General features: G+C 38.2%; 1 protein-coding gene across 13 annotated transcripts in view; it reads right to left on the reverse strand.

Moving 5' to 3' along the window:
- Positions 1-23,462, reverse strand: part of HDX (highly divergent homeobox) — a 288,121-nt gene that overhangs the window by 201,617 nt on the left and 63,042 nt on the right. For 10 of the 13 annotated variants that reach the window (XM_085008836.1, XM_085008833.1, XM_085008834.1 and 7 more), the window contains one exon: positions 18,328-18,381. In XM_085008836.1, coding sequence (XP_084864962.1) covers positions 18,328-18,381 — 54 coding nt within the window. Of the gene's footprint in view, positions 1-8,966; positions 10,084-18,327; positions 18,382-23,462 lie in introns of those variants that run through there. The other 3 variants (XM_085008842.1, XM_085008840.1, XM_085008841.1) reach the window with 1 other exon arrangement.

The raw sequence follows: 23,462 nt of genomic DNA on the forward strand, positions 1-23,462 counted from the left end.
TCTACTTTCATCAGGGATATTGGTTTGTAGTTTTCTTATATATAATATCTTTGTCTGCCTTTGATATCAGGGTAGTTCTAGCCCCTATAAAAATGAGTTTGAGTGTGTTATCTCCTTTGTTTTCTGTAGCTTCCAGAGGTTTAGCATATGCTATGCCTTATTGTCACTCTGAGACAAGTGACATAGATGCCTGCTCTTCAGACAGCAACTGGAAAAACTGATACTGGACGTTTTGTACATGTCTTTCCCTACTCAGACAGAAGCTAGGAGCTGGAGGTTTCCTCTCAATTGTATGTGCCAATGATGATGATTATGTTGAGAGAATGTCTCCAATTTTCTTACCAGTCGAATGTGGTTAGTTTTACACTTGGTCTAGGGTCAGGAACCTCTAATTTGTGTCCTGATTTCTAACAAAAGGAATTGAACTGTGTGTATCTATTGAGTTGGTTTGTAAAGTGGTGAAGGAGAGTCCAGAGTTTCCTTATTCTACCATCTTGTTGACACCACTTCTGTTATTTTTTTTAAATTAAGTTTTATTGGGGTATAGTTGATTTAATATATTGTATTAGTTTCAAGTGTATAGCAATGTGAATCAGTTATATATATATATATATATATATATACACACACACACATATATCCATTCTTTTTTAGAGTCTTTTCCCATATAGGTCACTAGAAAGTATTGAGTACATTTCCCTATGCTATACGGTAAGTCCTTGCATACTAAGCACAATTCTGTATATAGCAGTGTGTATATGTCAATCCCAACCTCCCATTTAATCTCCCCCTAACATTTTCCCTTTGGTAACCATAAGTTTGGTTTAGAAATTTGAGTCTGATGCTGTTTTGTTAACAGTTTATCCTGTATCATTCTTTGTTAGATTCCACATATTAGTGATCTCGTATGATATGTCTTTCTCTGTCTGACTTACTTCATTTAATATGATAATCTCCAGGTCTATCTATGTTGCTGCAAATGGCATTATTTCATTATTTCTTATGGCTGAATAATATTCCTCTCTCTCTCTCTCTATATATATATATATATATATAAAAACATCTTCTTTATCCATTCCTCTGTTGATGGACATTTAGGTTGTTTCCATGTCTTGGCTATTATAAATAATGCTGCAGTGAACATTTGGGTGCATGTATCTTTTTGAATTCTGGTTTTCTCTGGATATATGCATATGGAAAGTCCTTAAAAAAAACTAAATATAGAATTACCAAGTAGAGAGAGGACAAGATGGCGGAGGAGTAGGGGGACACGCTCGCCCTCTCCCACAAGCACAACAAAAAAAGCACATCTACAGAATAAATGACTCGCACAGAACAGCAACCAATCGCTGGCAGAGGAACCTAAATTCCAATAACGGCAAGAAGTTCGTGACATTACTGGGCAGAACGGGAGAAAAGAGGAGAGTGAGAGAAGGTGAATCCGAGCGGGACGGGTGCTCCCGAAAGGGAACTGCAGAGGAGAAAGGGATCCCGCACCCTGGAAAGTCACCTACCGGGGGAAAGATCAAGTGAACTGGAGGAATCTCCAGATGCAGAGAAGAGTGTAGCAGTAAGTTGGAGTACAGAAAAGCCGACCAAGAACCCAACGGACCATCTGAACTATGGGCACAGTCACCAAAAATTGAGACGCCTGGGTGGGGGCTGGGCACCGAGACCTCGGCTCCAAAGGTTAGTCCCCGGGAAAGGGCCGGGGGATGCCTGGGTGGGGGCTGGGCACCGAACCCTCGGCTCCAGAGGTTAGTCCCCGGGAAAGGGATGGGGGACGCCTGGATGGGGGCTGGGCACCGAGATCTCGGCTCCAGAGGTTAGACCCTGAGAACGGGCTGGGGGGGGCGGGGTGGAGCGGAAACTGCTTGGGAGGTCTAGAAACCATGTGACGGGGCAGAGACTGCCTGGGAGACTAGAAAACAAAGCTGTCGCAGAGGAAGGGAACAATACTCTAGGGGTGGGGAAGTGGAAAGCCGCATCAGAGGGAACCTGGGAGAAGAGCCTGGTCTGCGCCCATGCTGGGGAGGGGAGAGAAGAAGGGGTGGGTCCCCATAGAATACCCCACACGCCACAGCAAGCTTAAAGGCCCGCTAGCTAGCAAAAAGCTGTGCTTCCCAGTGCATCCCCTCCCCCCACCCCCGCCACCCCCTATGCTCTCACCGGACCTGGGACTGCCTGCCATCCAGGAGGGCTGGCCTCAACAATTGCCTGAAGCCTACCACCGCAGGGGCTGTCCCTGCACAAGCCTGCTTGCCCTTTGGAGGAGCTACACTTCCGCAGAGCAGCACCAAACACCACCAGCCCCCTAGAAAAGGCCTGCAGCCCAGAAAAGCTAGAACAAGCCTAGCCAGGCCGTGAATACATCGGCCTAATTCTCGGACAGTTTTTCTGAGTCGGGCTGCCACAGGGAGGAGCCTCTTGTGTTTCCAACGGCCCTGCTACCCGCCCAAGCCCCCAGGGGGTGCCCTGGTGGATCAGCTGCATAGGACTGCCAGCTCCAGGCAGGACCCCCTGCAGCCCAGAAAAGCTGCAACAAGCCTGGCCGAGTCGGGAAAAGATCTCAGATGGTTTTTCTGAGTCGGGCTGCCCCGGGGAGGAGCCTCTTGGGTCTCCAATGGCCCTGCTACCTGCCCAAGCCCCCAGGGGGTGCCCTGGTGGATCAGCTGCATAGGACTGCCAGCTCCAGGCAGGACCCCCTGCAGCCGAGAAAAGCTGCAACAAGCCTGGCCGAGTCGGGAAAAGATCTCAGACGATTTTTCTGAGTCAGGCTGCCCTGGGGAGGAGCCTCTTGGGTCTCCAACGGCCCTGCTACCCACCCAAGCCCCCAGGGGGTGTCCTAGTGGATCAGCTGCATTGGAGTGCCAGCACCAGGCAGGACCCCTGCAGCCCAGAAAAGCTGCAACAAGCCTGGCCGAGTCGGGAAAAGATCTCAGACGGTCTTTCTGAGTCAGGCTGCCCTGGGGAAGAGCCTCTGGGGTTTCCAGTGGCCCTGCTTCCTGCCCAAGCCCCAGGTGGTGCCCAACTCCCGTGGAATAGCTGCTCAGCACCACCAGCCCCCTGGAAGAGACCCTAAAGCCCAGAAAAGCTACAACAAGCTCGGCCACACTGTGAAAAGATCCGCCTACATTCTCAGGCCGTCCTTCTGAGTTGGGCTGCCCTAGGGAAGAGCCTCCTGGGTTCTCAGTGACCCAGATTGCTGCACCAGCCCTCAGGGGGTGCTGCACTCCTGAGGAACAGCTGCCCAACACCGCCAACCCCCTGCAAGGAGCCCACAGCCTAAAAACACCAGAGCAAGCTCTGCATGACCAAGTGAAATCTGCTACCATCGTGGTGTGGACCTCCCAGTCCTGTCTGCCCTCAGGAAGTCCTCCTTTGCTTCAAAGAGACCCTGTTAGCCCCATCAACACTCCAGAAAAGCCACACTGCCTCAAAAAAGACTGACCAACAACGCCAGCCCTCAGGAAATGTTCCACGGCAGTGACAAGGCAAACACTGCCTGGTCACAGAGAGTACAACTCCCTCAGGAGAAAGAAAACAACAAGCAAGATGAAGAAGCTGAGAAACCACCCCCAGTCAAACCAACAGGAGAACTCACCTAAAACAGTCAACAATGAAACAGATCTCTGCAGTCTGACAGACCTGGAGTTCAAAAGAGAAATAGTGAAAATACTGAAGGAATGAAGAGAAGATAGGAACAGTAATGCATACGCCCTCAGAAAGGAACTAGAAAATATAAGGAGGAGCCAAGAAAAACTAGAACATTCATTTGCAGAGATACAAACTGAACGAAGGGCAGTAAAAACCAGAATGAATAATGCAGAAGAACGAATCAGTGCTATGGAAGATAGAATAATGGACATCACCCAATCAGGTCAGCAGACAGAAAACCAAATGAAAAAACAGGAAAGCAATATAAGAGACCTATGGGATAATATAAAGTGGGCCAATCTACACATAATAGGAATTCCAGAAGGAGTAGAAAAAGATAAGGGAATGGAAAATATATTTGAAGAACTTATCGCTGGAAACTTCCCAAAATCTAAAGGATACTGAGTTCAAGATACAGGAGGCACAGAGGGCCCCAAACAAACTGAACCCAAACAGACCCACACCAAGACACATCATAATAACAATGGCAAATTTTAGTGATAAAGAGAGGATCCTAAAGGCAGCAAGAGAAAAACAGAATGTTACCTACAAGGGAACCCCCATAAGAATATCAGCTGATTTCTCTACAGAAACACTACAGGCCAGGAGGGAATGGCAAGAGATATTTAAAGTGCTAAAAGGAAAAAATATGCAACCTAGAATACTCTATCTAGCAAGAATATCATTTAAAATAGAAGGGGAAATAAAAATTTTTTCCCACAAACAAAAGCTGAAAGAATACAGCAACACAAAACCCAGGCTAAAAGAAATACTGAAAGGGCTTCTCTAAATCAAAAAGAAAGGAAGGAAAGGGAAGAAAAAAGAAAATAAAAGAAAAGGAAGAAGAAGAGGAAGAACTAGGACTGAGGAAACCGCAATCAGACAGCAGTCACTCAAATAAGCCAGCATACAGATTTAATCATGAACATGCTTCAAACAAAATAAAATGAAAAAGAAAAAAATAAAAAAGAGTCATCAAAACTATAAAATGTGGGCAAGGGATGTTAGGAAGTAAATAACCATTTTTGTTTGTATGTTTCTCTTCTTAATTTTAATATAGTAATGAAGTGTTTGAACTTATAGGACCATCAGGCTAAAACACACAATTATGGGAAGGGGTTGGCATACTTAAAAAACAGGGCAACCAGTTGCCAAAACCAAATACTGCATTTGCAAAAAAAAAAAAAATATATACTCAAGCAGATAATAACAGGAGACCATCCAACCAAAAAAAAAAAAAAAAAGGAAGAATGGAGAACCATAGAATCAACTGGAAAACGAGGTTCAAAATGGCAATAAATAATCATCTATAAATTCTCACCTTAAATGTCAATGGACTGAATGCCCCAATCAAAAGACAGAGTGGCTGAGTGGATAAAAAGGCAAAAACCTTCAATATGCTGCCTACAAGAAACTCACCTTGGGACAAAGGACACATATAGATTGAAAGTGAAAGGGTGGGGAAAAATATTTCACGCCAATAGACATGACAGAAAAGCAGGAGTCGCAACACTCATATCAGACAAAATAGACTTTAAAACAAAAGACATAAAGAAAGACAAAGAAGGACACTACTTAATGATTAAGGGATCCATGCAAGGAGAGGATGTTACTATCATCAACATATATGCCCCAAATATAGGAGCACCCAGATACATACAACAAATATTAACAGACATAAAGGGAGATACTGATGGGAATACAATCATAGTAGGAGACTTTAGTACCCCCCTCACATCAATGGACAGATCTTCTAGACAGAAAACCAATAAAGCAACAGAGAGCCTAAAGGAAACAATAGAAAAGTTAGACTTAATTGATATCTTCAGGACAATACATCCAAAAAAAGCAGAATACACATTCTTCTCAAATGCTCATGGAACATTCTCAAGAATCAACCCCATATTGGGACACAAAGCTAACCTCAATAAATTTAGGAGCATAGCAATTATCTCAAGTATCTTCTCTGACCACAATGCCATGAAATTAGAAATCAACCATGGGAAAAGGAAAGAGAAAAAACCTACTCCATGGAGACTAAACAACATGCTACTAAAAAAACAGTGGGTCAATGAGGAAATCAAGAAGGAAATTTAAAAATACCTTGAAACAAATGATAATGAAGACACAACCTCTCAAAATCTATGGGATGCTGCAAAAGCAGTGCTCAGACGGAAATGTATAGCAATACAGGCCTTTCTCAAAAAAGAAGAAAGATCCCAAATTGACAACTTAACTCTCCACCTAAATGAATTAGAAAAAGAAGAACAAAAAAGTCCTAAAGTCAGCAGAAGGAAGGAAATGATAAAGATCAAAGAAGAAATCAATAAAGTAGAGATTCAAAAAACAGTAGAGAAGATTAATAAAAACCAAGAGCTGGTTCTTTGAAAAGGTGAACAAAATTGACAAACCCCTGGCCAGACTCACTAAAAAGAGGAAAGAAAGAACCCAAATAAACAAAATTGTAAATGCAAAAGGAGAAAGCACAATGGACACAGCAGAAATACAAAAAACCATAAGAGAATACTATGAACAACTATATGGCAACAAGTTTGACAATCTGGAAGAAATGGACAATTTTCTAGAATCTTACAGCCTGCCAAAACTGAATCAAGAAGAAACAGACCAACTGAACAGACCAATCACTAGAAATGAAATTGAAGAGTTCATAAAATCACTCCTTACAAATAAAAGTCCAGGACCAGATGGCTTCACAGGTGAATTTTATCAAACATATAAAGAGGAATTGGTGCCCATCCTCCTTAAACTCTTTCAAAAGGTTGAAGAAGAAGGAATACTCCCAAAGACATTCTATGAGGCCACCATCACCCTCATTCCAAAACCAGACAGGGATACCACCAAAAAAGAAAACTATCGCCCAATATCATTGATGAATATACATGCAAAAATTCTCAACAAAATATTAGCCAACCGAATCCAACAACATATCAAAAAAATTATACACCATGACCAGGTTGGGTTTATCCCAGGTTCACAAGGATGGTTCAACATATGCAAATCAATCAGCATCATACACCACATTAACAAAAAAAAGGTCAAAAATCATATGATCATCTCAATAGACGCAGAAAAAGCATTTGACAAAGGCCAACATCCATTCATGAACAAGACCCTCGCCAAAGTGGGTATAGAGGGAACATTCCTGAACATAATCAAAGCCATTTATGATAAACCCACAGCAAATATAATCCTCAATGGGGAAAAACTGAAAGCCTTCTCATTCAAATCTGGAACAAGACAGGGATGCCCACTCTCACCTCTGCTCTTCAACATAGTTTTGGAAGTCCTAGCCACAGCAATTAGACAAACAAAAGAAATAAAAGGCATCCATATAGGAAGAGAAGAGATAAAACTGTCACTGTATGCAGATGACATGATACTATACATAGAAAACCCAAAGGACTCAACCCAAAGATGACTTGAACTGATTAATAAATTCAGCAAAGTAGCAGGATATAAGATTAACATTCAGAAGTCAGTTGCATTTCTGTATACCAGCAATGAAACATTAGAAAAGGAATACAATAATACGATACCTTTTAAATTGCACCTCACAAAATCAAATACCTTGGAATACACCTGACCTAGGAGGTAAAGGACCTATATGCTGAGAACTATAAAACCTTAACAAAGAACTCAAAGGAGATGTAAAGAAATGGAAAGATATTCCATGTTCCTGGATTGGAAAAATCAACATTGTAAATATGGCCATACCACCCAAAGCAATCTACAGATTCAATGCAATCCATATCAAATTACCCAGGACATTTTTCACAGAACTAGAACAAACAATCCAAACATTTATATGGAACCACAAAAGACCCAGAATCGCCAAAGCAATCCTGAGAAACAAAAACCAAGCAGGAGGCATCACTCTCCCAGACTTCAAGAAATACTACAAAGCCACAGTCATCAAAACAGTGTGGTACTGGTATCAAAACAGACGGACAGACCAATGGAACAGAATAGAGAATCCGGAAATTAACCCTGACACCTATGGTCCATTAATCTTTGACAAGGGAGGCAAGAACATCAAATGGGAAAAGGAAAGTCTATTCAGCAAGCATTGCTGGGAAACCTGGACAGCTGCATGCAAAGCAATGAAACTAGAACACACCCTCACACCATGCACAAAAATACACTCCAAATGGCTGAAAGACTTAAATATATGACAGGACACCATCAATCTCCTAGAAGAGAACATAGGCAAAACACTCTCTGACATCAACATCATGAATATTTTCTCAGGTCAGTCTCCCAAAGAAATAGAAATTAGAGCAAAAATAAACCCATGGGACCTCATCAAACTGAAAAGCTTTTGCACAGCAAAGGAAACCCAAAAGAAAACAAAAAGACAACTTACAGAATGGGAGAAAATAGTTTCAAATGATGCAACTGACAAGGGCTTAATCTCTAGAATATATAAACAACTTATACAACCCAACAGCAAAAAAACCAATCAACCAACGGAAAAATGGGCAAAAGACCTGAATAGACATTTCTCCAAAGAAGATATACAGATGGCCAGCAAACACATGAAAAAATGCTCAACATCGCTGGTTATAAGAGAAATGCAAATCAAAACTACCATGACATACCACCTCACACCAGTCAGAATGGCCATCATTAATAAATCCACAAATAACAAGTGCTGGAAGGGCTGTGGAGAAAAGAGAACCCTCCTGCACTGCTGGTGGGAATGTAAACTGGTACAGCCACTATGGAGAACAGTTTGGAGATACCTTAGAAATCTATACATAGAACTTCCATATGACCCTGCAATCCCACTCTTGGGCATCTATCCAGACAAAACTCTACTTAAAAGAGACACTTGCACCCACATGTTCATTGCAGCACTATTCACAATAGCCAGGACATGGAAACAACCCAAATGTCCATCAACAGATGACTGGATTCGGAAGAGGTGGTATATATATACACAATGGAATACTACTCGGCCATAAAAAAGAATGACATCATGCCATTTGCAGCAACATGGATGGAACTAGAGAATCTCATACTGAGTGAAATGAGCCAGAAAGACAAAGACAAATACCATATGATATCACTTATAACTGGAATCTAATATCCAGCACAAATGATCATCTCCTCAGAAAAGAAAATCATGGACTTGGAGAAGAGACTTGTGGCTGCCTGATGGGAACGGGAGGGAGTTGGAGGGATCGGGAGCTTGCGGTTATCAGATACAACTTAGAATAGATTTGCAAGGAGATCCTGCTGAATAGCATTGAGAACTTTGTCTAGATACTCATATTGCAACAGAAGAAAGGGTGGGGGAAAAACTGTAATTGTAATGCATACATGTAAGGATAACCTGGCCCCCTTGCTGTACAGTGAGAAAAAAAAAAATATTGACACAAGTGATCCCTCCTTGTTTTACATCTGGTGATCAGGTCTCAGCACGTGCTGACTTTTGAACAACTTTTGTTCAAAAAAAAAAAAAAAAAAAGAAAGAATTACCATATGATCCAGCAACCCCGCTCACATTATTTTTTTAAAGAGAGTAAAACTAGAATTTCAAAGTTTTAGTTTAATATTAGTTTATGATTCTTTTTATTGCTCTTTTTTCTAAGGAGTATGTATTGAGTTTTTGGTAGTTTTAAATCATATTACATGTTTAAATGTTGAGGTGTACTCATGCTTTCATTGAATTTCTTAGAAATCCTTAAATCTGCTATTAGCATAACTAAAAATATATTGTAATTACCCCAAGTGAGTAGGTCACTAAGTAGAAGTCTGTATTTTTGAAGTTCTTCTTTCTGCTGAAAGTTTTAATATGAGAAAATCTCATGGTATAGATAGAAGTGACAGAAAATGAGAGAGGATTTAATTGAAATTGTAAATAAATCATTTAGGTTCTATTGACCTATAGCCCTTTGGAACAAAAGTCATTAAAAAATGTTTGGTGAGATTAATTTCATAATATGGTTCCATTATTGCTAGACAATGGCACCTGATCAGTGTACCCAACTACTAGAACCAGGACAGTGTTTCACAACCTTGCTTCTTCGTAAGAATCATGAGGCCATTTATTAAGAATATTATTTCCAGGTCTTCCTCCAAAATTCTGGTTTAGTATATCATGGGTAGTAGCCAGACATTTATCTCTAACAGGCTACCATCATCCCCAGTGTACACACTCAAAAGATTTTTATGATCAGGCAAGTTTGGGAAACGTATACTGACTGGATGGATCTTCATGTTACTGATTGCTTTCGCCAGGTTTGTCCCTCATTCCAGGGGCTGAAGAGAATAGTCATCATCAGAATGCATTTGCAGTGACTGACTTAAAAGGTTATACTTCCATATCTTTCTAAAAGTGATTGAAACAAATTCTTCCACATTCCTTTTAGTTCAAACCTTGTTCCAGGCATGTGAAGATTCCTGAGAAATAAAAACAAAAGGGTATTCTTTCTCAAAAACAAAACAAAAACAAAAATTTGATGACTTATTTTGAAAACAAACAGTACCTTTTCCTCTTTCCTGGTGCTACTATGAGGTGAAATCCTCAAGATTATGGGACTACAAGTCAGAAAAGACTTGAGTTCTAATCAAAATTCAATCATTTACTAGATATATAGTCTTTTCAAGTCATTTAACCATCGTGCTTTTTGTTTTTTCATCTATAAAGTCTAAATAGAAATGCCTGCCCTATCTATCTCTCTACATTTCTCCAAGGATTAGAATGAGATAATCTAAATAAAATACCTTTAAACTATAAAATATTATACACACCCTAGTATTATTCTTACTATTGAAGAGCCATAACCTAGTATGAGTAGCATTAACACATGTAAATTTTTATAAGAACAATCACCACCTTTTCGTGGTTTTAAAAAGTCAATAAGACAGTACACAGAATTTTAAAATTCTGTAATTCCCTAATAAAAACATTAAAAATTTTATTGAAGTATAGTTGATTTTTTTTTCGGTCTTTTTGCCTTTTCTAGGGCCGCTCTTGTGGCATATGGAAGTTCCCAGGCTAGGGGTCTAATTGGAGCTGTAGCCACTGGCCTACACCAGAGCCACAGTAACGTGGGATCCAAGCCTCGTCTGCAACCTACACCATAGCTCACAGCAACGCCGGATCCTTAACCCACTGAGCAAGGTCAGGAATCAAACCCGCAACCTCATGGTTCCTAGTCAGATTCATTAACCACTGCGCCGTGACGGAAACTCCAATATAGTTGATATTCAATGTTGTTTTAGTTTCAGGTGTACAGCAAAGAGATTCAGTTATACATACACACATATCCATTCTCTTTCAGGTTCTTTTCCCAAATATATTATCACAGAATATTGGGAAGAGTTCCCTGTGCTATACTCTCCCTAATTTGGATACACTTACTTTCATTCTAGTGGTGGCAGCATATACTAAAACAGTTTGGTTATATAAAAACTAAAACAAATGAAAAGTCCTCATTTCTTCTGTATTGGTAATTAAGCTACATTTTCTCAGTTCCAAACACACTCTTCCATACCACCTTTTTTATGAAACTCTACAAAAACATTTCTGCTTGGCAAAGCAGTCTTTGAATGAGACTATTTTTGAATGAGATTCTGACAATAGATAGCAGTAGAAGGAGACTGGAATGCTGAAGAGAAGATGCTCTTAACTATTTTGCTTCCTACTCCTAACAGTATCACCCAAAAAACAACTCTGCATCCTGACATTCATTGTTTGTAAAGTAACAGTTCCCCCTTACCTACACTACCAGAATAAACTTAATCAACTTGATTGTGAGGTACCAGTATTAGCTGGCAGTGTACCAAACTCAGAAAGGAGTCTCAGGTCGGCTAACCTCTCCTCTAATTTTGCAGTTTCTGAAAATACAAACTCCTCTTTGTTTTCGTAGCCCTAGGGGTAATAACTGCTTCCTGAATTTAACACTCTTTTTGCACCAAAGTTTCCTCTTTGCCTTTTAAAATCCTCTAAAATCTAAAAAAATATATTAAATTCTTCTGGTAAGTTTTCTGTTTTCCTGCTTGGACACTTACTGATATAGACCATCCATTTAACAATCCATTTCACAAAGATGAATTTTCAGGATGGTGTGCATGGACAGTAACCTTTGAATAGAATGCAGTGTCCATAATAATGTCAAGATGTATTCTAGTAAAATAGGAAAAAAAGAAAACAGCCAGTGTCATCCAAAACTTAGCTCATGTTCAGTGTCATCCAAAACTTAGCTCATGTTCACATACTAATACCACATATTAGTATGTGCTGGTCTGACAGGCCATTTTGTACTTTTGTTGAACATAAACAATTTCATAGACTAAATCTAAAACAAGATGATTCAAAGATTATGATAAAATGAAACAAACAAGGCTACTTTATAATTTTGTTTAAACACAGACCAAACCAAGGCTGCAACACCACATGCAAAATACCCAATCATAGAATTGCCCCCACTTTCTCACAGCATCCAATTTAGAGCAAATGCTTACTTCTTTACACCCTCCCCTAAATCACTCAACCCAATCTAAATTCTCTTAGTTATTTATAACATATTTTTACTGAGATGTGTCAAGGTTCTCCATGTGTTCCCCTTTGCTGCAACCAGTAATAAACACAACTCATTTGACTATTGGTTTATTCTGATTGGGTTTGGCTGAGGGACATTGCTACTGGTAAAATTTTCATTGGAAGTGGGTGAAATAATTTTTAGAATCAATGGTTATATTTCATTGTGTGGGTAAAGTGTGCTTCCAGAAGAAGCTAGAAAGTGACTGACAAGGGTAGTTGTCACAATGCCATTTTACATTTGATTATGTGATTATTTCATGAATACTTCTTTTCCTGTTAAATCAAGGTAATTTGTTGTGTGAGAGCAGGTAAAATATCCATTTTTTCCTCACTATTTTATCCCTAAGATCAAATAAAATGCCTGGAACATTGTGGATCAGTGTAGTACAACAGAAATACAATATGAAGGAGTTCCCATTGTGTTGCAGTGGAAACGAATCTGACTAGCATCCAGAGGATGCGGGTTGGATCCCTGGCTTCATTCAGTGGGTTAAGGATCCAGTGTTGCTGTGAGGATCCAGTATTGCTGTGAGCTATGGGTGTAGGTTGCAGACATGGCTTGGATCTGTCGTTGCTGTGGCTATGGCTTAGGCTGGCAGCTGTAGCTCTGACTCGATCCCTAGCCTGGGAACTTCTACGTGCTGCGTATGCGGCCCTAAAAAAAAATACAATATGAGACACATATGTAGGCTTACATTTTCCAGTAGTAACATTAAAAAATAAGAAAAGGTGCTAGTAAAATTACCTTTAATAATACATCTTAACTCAACATTTTTATTTTTTTGTTTTTTTATTACTCAAATGAATTTATCACATCTGTAGTTGTATAATGATCATAACAATCCAATTTCACAGGATTTCCATCCAAACAGCCCAAGTACATCCCCCCACCCCCAAACTGTCTCCTCCAGAGACCATAAGTTTTTCAATGTCTGTGAGTCAGCATCTGTTCTGCAAAGAAGTTCAGTCTGTCCTTTTTTCAGATTCCACATGGAAGTGAAAGCATTTGATGTTGGTGTCTCATTGTATGGCTGACTTCACTTAGCATGATAGTTTCTAGGTCCATCCATCTTGCTGCCAATGCTGGCATTTTGTTCCTTTTAATGGCTGAGTAATATTCCATTGTGTATACGTACCACCTCTTCTGGATCCACTCCTCTGTCGATGGACATTTAGGTCGTTTCCATGTCTTGGCTATTGCAAAGAGTGCTGCAGTGAACATCGGGGTACATGTGTTTTTTGGGAGTCGTGGTTTTCTCTGGATAGATCCCCAGGAGTGGGATTGCTGGATCAAACGGTAGTTTTATGTTTACTTTTCTGAGGAATCTCCATACTGTTTCCACAGTGGTTGCACCAATTTACAATCCCACCAACAGTGTACGAGGGTTCCTTTTTCTCCACACCCTCTCCAGCACTTCTTGTTTGTAGACTTTTGGATGATGGCCATTCTGGCTGGTGGAAGGTGGTACCTCATCGTGGTTTTGATTTGCATTTCTCTAATAATGAGTGACACTGAACATCTTTTCATGTGTTTTTTGGCCATCTGCATGTCTTCTTTGGTGAACTGTCTGTTTATATCTTCTTCCCATTTTTTGATGGGTTTGTTTGTTTTTTTGGTATGGAGCTGCAGAAGGTATTTATAAATTTTGGAGATGAATCCCTTGTCAGTCGATTCACTTGCAAAGATTTTCTCCCATTCTGTGGGTTGTCCTTTCGTTTTGTTTAGGGTTTCGTTTGCTGTGCAGAAACTTTTAAGTTTGATTAGGTCTCATTTGTTTATTTTTGTTTTGACCGTCATTACTCTAAGAGGTGGATCTGAGAAGATGTTGCTGTCGTTTATGTCAGAGAGTGTTTGGCCTATGTTATCCTCTAAGAGTTTTATAGTGTCTGGTCTTATATCTAGGTCTTTCATCCATTTGGAGTTTATTTTTGTGTATGGTGTTAGGGAGTGTTCTCATTTCATTCTTTTCCATGTGGCTGTCCAGTTTTCCCAGCATCACTTATTGAACAAGCTGTCCTTTCTCCCTTGTATATTCTTGCCTCCTTTGTCATAGATTATCTGGCTGTAGGTACATGGGTTTAATTCTGGGCTTTCTATCCTGTTCCACTGATCTATATTTCTGTCTTTGTGCCAGTACCATATGGTTTTGATGACTGTTGCTTTGTAGTGTAGTCTGAAGTCCGGGAGCCTGATTCCTACAGCTCCACTTTTATTTTTCAGGATGTCTTTGGATATTCTGGGTCTTTTGTGCTTACAAACAAACTTGAAAATATTTTGTTCAAGTTCTGTGAAAAATGTCCTTGGTAATTTGAGAGTGATTGCATTGAATCTGTAGATTGTCTTAGGTAGTATAGTCATTTTGATAAAACTGATTCTTCCAATCCAAGAGCATGGTATGTCTTTCCATCTATCTGTGTCATCTTTGATTTCTTTCATCAGTGTCTTATAGTTTTCAGAGTACAGGTCTTTTGTTTCTTTAGGTAGGTTTACTCCTAGGTATTTTATTTTTCTGATGCAATGGTAAACGGGATTGCTTCCCTAATTTCTCTTTCTGATCTTTCATTGTCACTGTATAGATGTGCCATCAATTTTTGTGTATTGATTTTGTATCCTGCAACTTTGCCAAATTTGTGGATGAGCTCTAACAGTTTTCTGGTAGTCTTTAGGATTCTCTAGGTATAGTATCATGTCATCTGCAAATAGTGATAGTTTTACTTCTTTTCCAATTTGGATTCCTGTTATTTTTTTGCTCCTCTGATTGCCATGGCTAGGACTTCCAAAACTATGTTGAAGAGTAGTGGCGGGAGCAGACATCCTTGTCTTGTTCCTGATCTCAGTGGGAATTCTTTCAGCTTTTCCCCATCGAGAATGATGTTCGCTGTGGGTTTGTCATATATGACCTTTATTATGTTGAGGTAGGTTCCTGCTATGGTCACTTTCTGAAGGGTTTTTATATTTTTAAAGTCATCATTTTAAGCAATTAGTATAAAAATCGAGCTATTTTACATATTATTTTTACTACACAAAATTTTAGAAATCATGCATATTTTACACTTAGAGCATATGTCAATGTGAATGTAAATTTTCATCATATGAACTTGATCTATGTGTAAGTTTCATATGAATTACAGTTGAAAAAGTAGATTCAAATACCCAGGTTTTTTAATAACTGAATTGAGCATTAGTTTTTGTAAATCTTTATTCAGTTGTAATTAACAAAAATTAAATATATTTAAATTGTACTATTTGATGTTTTGCTGTGGGTTATATGCTCAAGTAACCATCTTGGGTGACATACCCATCACTCCTAAAAGTTTCCTAATGCCACTTCCAATCAATTTGCCCTACCTTTGCTTTCCTTCCCATCACTAGTTTGCATTTTCAATGATTTTAATAGATGGACGCATATAATTTTTATTCTCTTTTTCATCTGGTGGCTTTCATACAGGCTGATTTTTTTGTGATTCATTCATGTTGTGTGCACTGATAGTTCTTTTTTAATGTTAGGTAGTGTTTCCCTATATGAATACAATTTGTTTATCCCTTCTGTTAATGAACATTTGGCCTGTTTCTAGTTTTAGGCTATTATACATAAAGCTACTATAAACATCCATGTATAAGTCTTTGTATGAATATGTGCTATCACTCCTCTTGGGAAATATTTATCAGAATAGCTGGATCATAGGGTAGATACTTTTCAGAGACTACATTCTCACCATCAATGTATGATTGTTCCTTTATCTCCACATCTTTGCCAATATTTGTTATTGTCAGTTTTATATTATTATAGTTCCAATTCCTTCACCACCTCACCAAATCTTGGTATGATCAGTCTTTTTAATTTTAGCCATTAAAATATGTGGTTATATTGTGTTTTAAATTTACATTTATCTTATTACTAATGGTATTGAGCACCTTTTCGCATGCTTGTTGTATCCATATCTTCTTTGGTGAAGTGACTTTCATATATTTTGCTTATTTTTTATTTGGTTGTGTTCCCTTATTATTGAGTTTTGGAAATTCTTTCTATATCTCGGACTCAGGTATACTTGTGTGCAAGTATACAACTCAATGATTTTTAGTAACTTCACTTAGTAGCGAAACCATCATCATATATCAGTTTTAGAACATTTTAATCTCTGTAATACACCTCTCATGTGTATTTCCAGATATTCCACATTCCTATCTCCTACACCAGGCATCTATTAATCTGTCTTCTGTCTCTATGAATTTGTATTTGTCTTTTCTGGATATTTCATATAAATAGAACCATACAATATGTATTTTTTGTGTGTCTAGCTTCTGTGACATTACATAATCTTTTTGAAGTTCTTCTATGATGCATCATGTGTCACTAGTTAATTCCTCTTTATTACTGAATTGTATTACATTGTATGGATACACTGTACGTTGTCTATCCATTCACAAGTTAATGGGCTTTCCCAAGTTAATAGACTTTGGCTTCCAATTCTTAGCTATTACTAATGCTGCTATAAAAATTTGCATGCAATCTTACATGTGGAAGTGTTTTTCTCTTTGGAAGATACAAATGAGTGTAATTGCTGGATTGTATGGTAGTTTTATGCTTAACACTTTGAGAAACTACCAAACTATTTTCCAAAGTGGATGTACTATTTTACTTTCCCACCATCATTGTATGATTATTCCTTTACTTCCATATCTTTGCCAATATTTGTCATTCTAGAGAGTGAAATACCTCATTTTGGTTTTAATATACATTGCCTGAATGACCTATGATTTGGGGCATCTGTTCATATATTTATTAAACATTCATGTATCTTTGGTAAAATATCTGTTTATATCTTTTGTCCATTTTTTTGATCAGGTTGTTTGTAAGAGATTTTTGCATATTCTGGATATAAGTATCTTAATAAATAAGTGATTTGCAAGTACTTCCTTCCATGGTGTTGCTTGTAATTTCATATTCTTCATGGTATCTTTTGAATTGCTAAACTTTTGAATTTTGATGATACCCAATTTATCCATTTTTTAATTTTATGAATTGTGCTTTTGGTTTCACATCTGAGGGATCTCTGCCTAACCTGAGGTCTCAAAAGATTTTCTCCTATATTTCTTCTTTCTTAAAATGTTATTGATATAGCCTTACATACAGATCTAGAATCTATTTTGAATTCATTTTTTGTGTGTATGTCCAATTGTCCTAGAACCATTTGTTTAACAGACCATCTTTTCTCTCTGCAATGAATTGCCCTGACATCTTTCTGGAAAATCAATTATTATAAATATAAAAATTTATCTTTGGACTCTCAATTCTGTTCCATTGTTCCAAAGCTATCTACCATTACAGTAACTTGCCTTATTTTTCTTTTTTTCTGGCTGCACCAACCACATACAAAAGTTCCTAGGCCGGGGATCAAATCTACGCCATAGCAGTGACACTCTCTGATCCTTAACCCACTAAGCCACCAGGGAACTCCTTGAGTTATCTTTCTAAAAGTCTACTCATATCTTTTTTACTATTAAAATTCCATAATAGTTTCCCTTCTAATGCAGTTACATCAGAATGTCCTGATGTTAAAATGCAGATTTATGGGTCCTACAAGGACCAACTGAATGAAGTTCTTTGAGAAAACATAATTTTAATGAAGTCCTATTATATTAACATTATAAGAATCACAATTATAGCAGAACGCCAGGGAAAAAGATTGTTAAAATATAAGTTACTCATCCCCTCTAAATACTGAAATGCACAAATAATAAATAGTAATGTAAATTATTTAACTTTGATATGTTCATATCATTATGATTCAATCATATGATCAAATTAACTGGGCTTATTGGGTGCAGAAAAATTATATTTTATGAAATATCTTTAAATTTTTTAACTGAAAAAACCTGCTCAAACATTACATAATGTGCTAATTACTGCATTATACTTAAGGTTACCTTTTAAGTATATATAAATATTATGATCTTAAAATACATCCTTTGAGATTAATGAGGACTTATTGAGGTTCAGTTTTACCAGCTTTACAAATATCATGACAATTTTCTCCATTCATACTAACAACACAGGAGGAAACCCATTTGCTGCTTTAAGTGGAAGATTACTTACTGCTCTTTTTCTAGAACACCCTGTAATCCAAGGCACAGTAAGGTTTCCTGAAATCTGTGAAAACAACAAATGGAATCTCAGTAAGGTATGCATTGACATCACTTGGAATGCTGATAAACACCAAAGAATTTATACAATATGTAAAGATAGATCTGCATTCGGAGTATATTCCCCATGTGGACAATGCTGTTTCCTTATTGAACACAAGAGATTTATAAGCCTCCCTTTGTGGGAAAATTTTAGAAGTAGTGCAGTTTTTCTGAAAATTAGAGAAAATTTTGAGGACATTGTTGGGGCCTAGAAGTACAGTTTGGAAATCTATGGAAAACAAAATTACTATAATAAAAATGCAGTGCTCTATGGAATGCATGAGTTATAATTATATCATAGCTATAATATGCTGTATAAGCGCTCCAGATTTATTCATCCTACATAACTGCAAATCCTTTTTAAAGCAGAAACTACTAAGGTGAACAGCTAGTAATACCTTATTACATCATCAGTGCCTCACAAGGAGATAGGTGCTACTCTCACAGGGTTCTGGAGAATGTTTACAGAGACAAAGGTGGTTCTGTGCACTATGGCTCAGGTTATCCTGGGCATAACTGTACCTTTTCCTGGAACACAGAAGGATTAAAGAGTACTCCAAACTTTCCTCTTGTCCTCACCTTCCCCCCCAAACATATGCTTCCCAAGAGACTTCAGAGGCTGACAAGTCAAAGCAGTGTTACTAAGTGGTACTGGTGGTGGGACCATGGTATTCAATCAAACATTTAATGTTTTTGATAAATTATATTCAGTGATAGTCTGTGAATTAGTGTTATGGTTACTGATAAGAAGTGATGATAAAACAGTCAAGGTAAATCATAAAGTAATATCCTCAGCTATTCAAATATCAGGTAAATAATTACTATTCCTGGTCTCCAGTCCTGCGATTTTACTTTGAGTTCAAAATATGTCAATATGCTAGAAATAGGCTAAAATGATATAAACTCCAAATAATAATTTTAAGGAAAAATTTTACTTAAGTTAAAATCCCATTACATAAAAATGGCAATTAACTAGAATGCTTGAGGGTCATGATAAGTTTTGAATAACTCATTTTTTAAATGCTGAATGGAGAGTGAAAACAACATTTCTATAGAAAAAAATTTTTAAAGGTGTAGTTTCCTGGAGCTCCCATTGTGGCTCAGTGGTAAGCAAACCCAACAAGTATCCATTAGGATGTGGGTTTGATCCTTGGTCCCACTCAGTGGGTTAAGCATCTGGCATTTCTATGAGCTGTGGTGTGGGTTGAAGATGCAGCTCAGATCTGTCATTGCTGTGGCTGTGGCTTAGGTCAGCAGCTGCAGCTTTGATTGTACTCCTAGCCTGGGGACTTCCTTATATCCCATGTGTGGCCTTAAAAATAGATAAATAAATGAAATGTGTACTTTCTTGTTCTCCCACTAATACTTGATATATGATACAATGTTTGCAAAGTAAAATCGAAGAGGTAAATCTGCTAAACAATCACATAATATAGTCTTAAAAATGGAGATATCTATTTTGGAATATGTGCACATACTTCTATCTATTAGTGAGGATAATTTAAAACTAATCATGTAAAGTTGCTAGAGAAAACATGTTAAATGAAACAAATTGTAAAAAAAAACCCCATAAATTAGTAACTACTCAAAAGTTAATATGAAACAATAAAAATGATATATATAATAAACATAGCAATTGAATTTCTTTAAATATGAACATTATACATTTTAAGAATATAAAATGTGGTTTCTTGCTTAAGTCAGTTGTATGTAACCACAAAAATGGAAAACTCCTATAAGCAAGTTAACATTCAAATATTATAAATTCCATGTGATTTTGGAAGAGATGAAGTTTCATTTTTTTTGTTTTGTAATTCTGTGGCACCAGTAATGTGATACTCAATTGCTACATTCAACTACCGTCTATTGCTTATTTCAAATCTATTCTTCAGTTCCTTACGTTTCTGCTAAAACTCAGGAATGGCCAAGAATAGCAGCTACATTTGTAGGCTTTTTTTAATCATAGTACTGTATGTATGTTTCCCTCAAATTTGGAAAGTTTTCTTTGGTGCAATAGTGATGACAAGGTTTCTCCCTCACCAGAAGCTCTAAAATACAGTATTTCAAATGAGTAGGGTTGATATTTGAATAGAAAACACATTTTTCAACTCCCTAGTTTGGAAAATTGCAAAATGAATCTATAAGAAGACAGATTTAACAAATATAGTAGAAATTACATATACAAATGAGTACTGTCTGTTTCAAAGTTAAAACTTAGAAAGTTATAGAGTCATGACAATGATGCTGCTATTGTTGAAAGCACTTCGTGAACATTTCTTTTGGAGTTGTTACTTCATGACTCACCCAGATATCCTGTCTCATTCATATTCCCTTTGTTTTAGCTGAAAATATAACGGCCCATATTGAACATTCATATTATTCACCAAAAGTGGCTCAGAATTAATTCTATTTTTCAAAATCAAATTTTCCTTCAAATGATGAAGATTTGTCACCACTGAAAGCATTTAAAAGAATCCCACAGAACCTTAAAGCAATTGTAAAAGAACTTCAATAACTTTATGACAAATTGAAATAAGTATAGATAACTTTCCAAAGTAATTTGAATTCTGTTCAAAATTTATCAGGCATCTCTTCTAGCAGCTATAGCACCTTTTTATAGGTGCTATAGGAAATAAAAGATGGATAAAACATAATTTCCTGGAGGGCAGGAACTATGATTTTAGAGGGAAAGATAAGACAGGTACATGAAAGACTTTAATACAAAGAAAACTATGATAAGTGTCACAGGGAAGGCACAGTAAATGAAATGCAATAGGAGTTCAATATGGCAAAAATATATCAACTTGCGGATTAACATCTCAGTTAAACCTTAAAAGATATGAAGAATTTTGATAGAAATAAGAAATTTCTATCCAGGGGAAAAGAATGGCATGAACACAGTGCAATAAAGAGATAGGGTGTGTTTGGCAATGGTCAGTTCAGCTAGAACTAGGACAGGAGTTGAGGATCACTTTGTGGAGACATGAATGCTAAGGGACATTTATCTTGAATTCTGTAGAAAGTGAGGAGTCATTGAAAGTTTTTAAGCAGAGGAGTTTTATGGGCTGATATGCACCTTTATATATTAGGATGATTAATTTGTCTAAAAGTATACAATAAAGTGAATGAGTAGGGAAATTTTTACAATAATTTAAGCAAGAGTTAATCCAGGCTTGGGATTAGGTTAGAGGAGATAAGAATTGAGAAGAGAAATATAAAACATACTTCTAAAGAGAAGTTTTGTGCATGAGATAGAAGAGATCTAGACAGTCTGGAGATTACTGCAATAGTCATTTTATGGACATTATAAAACTGCCTCCCAACCTCTTGGGTTTTCAGCGGCCCAGCTAGCCACCCAAACCCTCAGGGGGAGCCTAACTCTCATGGAACAGCTGCATAGGACTTCCAGCACCAGGCAGGACCCCCTGCAGCCCAGAAAAGCTAGAACAAGCCTCGCCGAGCCGTTAAAAGATCTGCCTAATTCTCACACAGTCTTTCTGAGTTGGGCTGCCCTGGGGAAGAGCCTCTGGGGTTTTCAGCAGCGCAGCTAGCTGCTCCAGCCCTCCAGGGGAGCCGCAGTGTTGCAGAACAGCTGCAAAGGACTGCCAGCTCTCTGCAGGACCCCCTGCAGCTCAGAAAAGCTACAACAAGCTTGGCCAGACTGTGAAAAGATCTGCCTACATTCTCAGGCCGTCCTTCTGAGTTGGGCTGCCCTAGGGAAGAGCCTCCTGGGTTCTCAGTGACCCAGATTGCTGCACCAGCCCTCAGGGGGTGCTGCACTCCTGAGGAACAGCTGCCCAACACCGCCAACCCCCTGCAAGGAGCCCACAGCCTAAAAACACCAGAGCAAGCTCTGCATGACCAAGTGAAATCTGCTACCATCGTGGTGTGGACCTCCCAGTCCTGTCTGCCCTCAGGAAGTCCTCCTTTGCTTCAAAGAGACCCTGTTAGCCCCATCAACACTCCAGAAAAGCCACACTGCCTCAAAAAAGACTGACCAACAACGCCAGCCCTCAGGAAATGTTCCACGGCAGTGACAAGGCAAACACTGCCTGGTCACAGAGAGTACAACTCCCTCAGGAGAAAGAAAACAACAAGCAAGATGAAGAAGCTGAGAAACCACCCCCAGTCAAACCAACAGGAGAACTCACCTAAAACAGTCAACAATGAAACAGATCTCTGCAGTCTGACAGACCTGGAGTTCAAAAGAGAAATAGTGAAAATACTGAAGGAATGAAGAGAAGATAGGAACAGTAATGCATACGCCCTCAGAAAGGAACTAGAAAATATAAGGAGGAGCCAAGAAAAACTAGAACATTCATTTGCAGAGATACAAACTGAACGAAGGGCAGTAAAAACCAGAATGAATAATGCAGAAGAACGAATCAGTGCTATGGAAGATAGAATAATGGACATCACCCAATCAGGTCAGCAGACAGAAAACCAAATGAAAAAACAGGAAAGCAATATAAGAGACCTATGGGATAATATAAAGTGGGCCAATCTACACATAATAGGAATTCCAGAAGGAGTAGAAAAAGATAAGGGAATGGAAAATATATTTGAAGAACTTATCGCTGGAAACTTCCCAAAATCTAAAGGATACTGAGTTCAAGATACAGGAGGCACAGAGGGCCCCAAACAAACTGAACCCAAACAGACCCACACCAAGACACATCATAATAACAATGGCAAATTTTAGTGATAAAGAGAGGATCCTAAAGGCAGCAAGAGAAAAACAGAATGTTACCTACAAGGGAACCCCCATAAGAATATCAGCTGATTTCTCTACAGAAACACTACAGGCCAGGAGGGAATGGCAAGAGATATTTAAAGTGCTAAAAGGAAAAAATATGCAACCTAGAATACTCTATCTAGCAAGAATATCATTTAAAATAGAAGGGGAAATAAAATTTTTTTCCCACAAGCAAAAACTAAAAGAATACAGCAACACAAAACCCAGGCTAAAAGAAATACTGAAAGGGCTTCTCTAAATCAAAAAGAAAGGAAGGAAAGGGAAGAAAAAAGAAAATAAAAGAAAAGGAA

This window comes from Sus scrofa, chromosome X (assembly GCF_054392235.1).
Source record: "Sus scrofa isolate SSC_HxYL_T2T_F1_AM1 chromosome X, Sscrofa_HxYL_maternal_Yorkshire_Landrace_v2.0, whole genome shotgun sequence".
NCBI classification, from domain to species: domain Eukaryota; kingdom Metazoa; phylum Chordata; class Mammalia; order Artiodactyla; family Suidae; genus Sus; species Sus scrofa.